General features: G+C 32.6%; 1 protein-coding gene across 2 annotated transcripts; it reads right to left on the bottom strand.

The window, feature by feature from the left end:
- Window positions 1-827: 827 nt before the first annotated feature.
- On the bottom strand, window positions 828-3851 carry LOC129876361 (nudix hydrolase 11-like). 2 transcript variants are annotated; one of them, XM_055951775.1, is made up of 4 exons: window positions 3508-3851; window positions 2153-2295; window positions 1200-1319; window positions 828-1118 (listed from the first exon to the last, which is right to left on the bottom strand). In XM_055951775.1, the coding sequence occupies exons 1-4, from the start codon at window positions 3791-3793 to the stop codon at window positions 915-917; spliced, it is 753 nt and encodes a 250-aa protein (XP_055807750.1). In that variant the 5' UTR covers window positions 3794-3851; the 3' UTR covers window positions 828-914. The 2 variants fall into 2 exon arrangements, with proteins under 2 accessions (XP_055807750.1, XP_055807751.1); XM_055951776.1 differs by having other exon boundaries at window positions 1200-1316.
- Between the last annotated feature and the right edge of the window lie 977 nt (window positions 3852-4828).

Below are 4828 nucleotides of genomic sequence, written 5' to 3'. Positions count from 1 at the left end.
ATTGTATGAAGATAATGTTGCATGTATATCTCACAGAACAAAACATATTTCACCAAAAAAAAATTTACTCATGATCTTCAAAAGAAGGGTGAAATAGATGTCCAACAAGTTCGTTCAAGTGACAATTTAGCAGATATGTTTACCAAGACATTGCTAACTTCAACCTTTGAGAAAATGAGATACAAAATTGAAATGCATCGTCTTCGAGTTATTAAGTGATGTTATCATCAAGGGAGTAAAATACGCGTTGTACTTTTTTTTCCTTAGCCAAAGTTTTGTCCCACTAGGTTTTCCTAGTAAGGTTTATAATGAGGCAGCACTCAAGGCGTATTACCAGATGTGTATACTCTTTTTTCTTCACTAGATTTTTTTATAGTAAGGTTTTAACAAGGCACAACATCTTTGAATGTTCAGAATAACTATGTATATTGTTTCTTGTAAAGTTTTTTAATGAGACACATTACACGTGGACATCCAAGGAAGAGCATTAGGAAGGAGCAAGTGGATGTTCCACTTTATAACTTTTCTTCCCACTTGTTTTTTCCCCTTTTCTTTCCACTCCCCATTGTCCCCATACGTTTTCCCCTTTTCTTTGCTATAAATTTCCTTGTTTTGGCAATTTAAAGGAACACACAAATACATACGAAATACACTGCAATGTCCTCTCTTTCTCTCTTTTCCTCACTAACTCTCTCTTTTTTTAATTTGTCGAGTTAGTTTATTTTATAACATACAAAACATATTGAACCAGTAATAACACATACTAAACTAAGATCTGTTACACTGAAAGCAATGGCTATAATATGATACATTTGAAGGCTCATATCTGTAATTTGATTTACTTCATTTGGAAGGAACTATCCCTTATGTTTAAAGTTCAAAAAGTCTCGCGATAGATTTGGCAATAACGTCTTTCATTGGAGACTTCTACTCCAAAATCTAGGCCTTCGTTCTTGAAAATCAGGGGGCCGTTGGTACACAATCGATGCAGCTTTAATCAAAATGCCAGCAGTTAGAGCCCATATGATATACTTCTCATTCTCTGTTTCATGATTAAAGAAATGGAGTACATATTTATCTCCCATGTGTTCACGCTCTTCTTCTCGTCGATTCTCATCCTAAATCAATCCATATGTTGGTAAGAGCAACTGAAGATGAAACTTGTAAACGAAAAAAGGGAGTTTTTTAGACTTACTAACCTTAAGAAACATCTCTAGAGGTGCATCAAATATTGCTGCCACTTCTGCAGTATTTCTTAACGGGTTGAATGTGTTCCGGTCCCAAAGTATGCACACAACAGGAATCACTGTAATTCCCTTCTGAGGAAAAACAAAACACCAATTTGAGTCCAGACCATATAAATCAACCAACATGCTATGGAGAAATTTCCCTAGACCTATTAAAATCCCATGAAATGAAACAGAAGCATTTGAAACTTGCAACCCGATACTTCTTATACCAGCTAAGCATTGATCGTAAGTTCTGAAAACGTAACAGATCAATTAAAATCTTAAGTAGAAATGACAGCTAACGAGTAGATCACTAATTTGACAATCAGCTAGAACATTTCTTGTACGACCATTGCTTCTCCTGTTTAATGCAAGTGCTCAAAAATAATTTCAAGAACCATCATTTGATTAGGCTCTTTTTTCTTCTCTCGAGGTAAGCAAGACTTCGGTTGCAGTATCGATTGTGTGATGGACATGAGCATTTGACATTCAGGTTAGTATCAGTTAATCTACAATAGACTTGATAAAAAGCTATGTTGCTCAGACCCTCAAAAATGCATAGCTTTTGGAGGATCCGACACACTGGCTGTATTTTTAAAGAGTCTGAGCAACACAGATAAAAGTTTCATTTCTCTTTCTTTTTGGCTTTTCCAACATGAAACCTGTATGTCATGTCTAATTTTGCACAATGCTCTCTCAACAACTGATTACTTAGTACCATTGTATAACTATTGTTGTTTTCACTGTTCTTGGCATATATATGATCCGTGAAATTTGATCCCTTCACCTTCGATACAAGGAGACGGGCTTGTATAATAAACAAACTCTGTCCCTACTGGTCATTAATGTTTAAGGAGCTGAGAAACCTTAAAAGGGCATGAACACAAAATAATGTAAGACTCGAAAGAAGACAAATGCATTACCTTGTTGGTAAAGGATTCAAGAACAGTGACAACATATACAAGTGAACGGTCTAATCCAATCTCCTCCTCAGCCTCTCTCAATGCTGTCTCAATGTCATCGGCATCACCTTCTTCTACTTTCCCACCAGGCAAAGCAACTTCACCTAAAAACATTAAAGTGACGATTTGTGTCTTAAGTTACAAGTTTGAGCCCAATGCCAGGAAAACTAGGTCCAGTATATTACTGAAGAAGGATAGAGGAGCTGATCCATCATCCTCAGGTTTTGAATGTTGCAAAAGAGGGGTTGGCAAAAGTTTCAAGTTTTATTTACTTTCATCAACTTCGTGTCAAATTAAAACCGGACAAACAATTTGAAACAGAGACAGTATTATAAGTTAATAGTCTTATAATATGTCATCACATTTCTATAACAACTTATCATTAATAAGTCATTTGGTAGTTGGTTAGAGTTATATAAGTTATAGTAATGCAAGGATTAGTTATGAGCAAATCTATGTAGTATTTTATGCAGCTATTAGTTATGTAAGATTTAGTTATTCATCTATTATTTATTCCACCTTCTATCATGTATATAATTATACATAAATTCTCTCATAACTTATACATGTACTAATTATGCGGGTTTCTAAATTGCAAACCAAACACCATATCAATTTTATACCTGAATAATTTACCTCCTAACCAGCTACCAAACATGATATTACTTTATGCAGAATTTAATACTTGCATAACTCACATCTAAACCAACTATCAAACAACCTCCTAACCCGCTACCAAAAATGGTATTATTTTTTCATAATTTAATACTTGCATAACTCATATCTAACCAACTATCAAACGAGCTCCTAACCGGCTACCAGACATGGTATTGCTTATGCAAAATTTAATACTTGCATGATTCACATCTAAACCAGCTATCAAACGACCTCCTAACCAGCTACCAAACATAATATTACTTACGCATAATTTAATACTTGCATAACTCACATATAAACCAGCTATCAAACGACCTCCTAACTAGCTACTAAACATGATATTACTTATACAGAATTTTTAATATTTGCATAACTCACATCTAAACCAGCTATCAAACGACCCCTAAGGGTAAAGTTAATAGAACTTCCAAATATAAAAATGCTTCCTTTTTCCCTCAAGAAAAATGACAGATCTAAATGTTCAGTTAATAGGTCCATGTAAATATTTAATTTTGATTCCCAATTAGCATTGTAATAGTATTAACTAGAGATCACAATAAGAAACCACAAACTTCAATTCAAATCACGGATCCGCCTCTGACTACAACACTACACTACCTAGTGAATAAAACATCAGCAAATCAAATACTACTAATTACCAGAGTGTGTAGATAGTGTAGAAGCTCTTTTGGTGAGGATTACACGAAGATGTCCTTGTTGGTCTTCAAATAGACACACCAAAACTGCAGCCCTGTTTGATTTGGATCTTATTGAATTACTATTATTATTATTAGCTATTGGATCTGTCCCCAATTCTTGTTTTTTGGGAACAAATTCTTGATTTTGAGATTGGGTATTTATAGTGTTGGAGGAGGTATCAAAAGGGTTATAAAGATGAAGCCTTTCAGCTAATTTCATTAATCTCTCTGATCTGTTACATGCCATTGGACACTGAAAAGGAGGAGAAATGGAAGGTATGTTAATATTTTGCCTTATTGTGTTGTACTCCTCTTCCCCTCTATGTTTCAATTTATATTGACATATTTGTTCATTTTTTTTAAAAAAAAAAGAATGCTATTTTTTAATGCTTAATGAATTAAAAATTGATATCTGATATACGGGATAAAATTGATATCCGCTATATGGGAAGAAATTGATTTTGATAGACAAATATATGAAATTAATATTGGATAGATGAAAACATAAAATTTGTTAAACTCGGATACATTGTGATATATGGATACATGGGGGAGAGAGAGAGAGTCAATGTATACATGTGAATCACGCTTAAATATAGTATATTTAGAACAAATTTAACCTAATTTGACTCATGTGTGTCTGTTCCGTCAGATACATCTATCCAAAACAATATTATTTCAACAGAAAATGTAATTAGGAAAATTGTTATTTCATGTAATTAGCACCAATAATAGTATGCTTTGTATTTTTTCCTCTCAATATAAGTTTAATTTAGTAAATATACTTTTAATAAAAGCTATATTGAGAGGTCGTGTCAAGTCAATATGGGTCAAATAAAATAAAACAAAAGGAATATTATTTTGTTGAATATAACATTTAAATAAACAGTAAGTATTAGTTTGTAGTATTACATAATGCCACACATCAGTACTCTAAAGTATAAATCTCTCTCTCTCTCTCTATATATATATATATAACATACTGCAGTAGAGTTATTATTAAAAAAAAAGGCTGAAAAATAAAATAAAATAATTAAATAATAAACAAAGAAAAACAAATAAATATATAAATAAGATTAGTGACACTAAATCTATAGTTATATAAAATAGAACTTTTCATCGTTATATAATAATCGATTAACGATATAATTTAAGTAATAATCAAAACAAACATTATATTCAACAATAGTGGTAACAACCATGTAACAAGCTGCTCAATTCTGTCCTTTAATCCAAATACTATACACCCTTTTCTTTTTCCATTTCGATGGCTAGATGAAGG

The sequence above is a fragment of the Solanum dulcamara genome, chromosome 12, assembly GCF_947179165.1.
Source record: "Solanum dulcamara chromosome 12, daSolDulc1.2, whole genome shotgun sequence".
NCBI classification, from domain to species: domain Eukaryota; kingdom Viridiplantae; phylum Streptophyta; class Magnoliopsida; order Solanales; family Solanaceae; genus Solanum; species Solanum dulcamara.
Note: the sequence above shows the minus strand (reverse complement) of the source record. Positions and strands in the feature narration are given on the sequence as shown.

Coding starts and splice junctions, on each gene's coding strand:
- LOC129876361 (XM_055951775.1), bottom strand. CDS start 3,793: ATGGCATGTAACAGATCAGAGAGATTAATGAAATTAGCTGAAAGGCTT. Junction 2,296..3,507: donor TACACTATCTACACACTCTG/GTAATTAGTAGT, acceptor TAATGTTTTTAG/GTGAAGTTGCTTTGCCTGGT. Junction 1,320..2,152: donor TTGAATCCTTTACCAACAAG/GTAATGCATTTG, acceptor GTTTTTCCTCAG/AAGGGAATTACAGTGATTCC.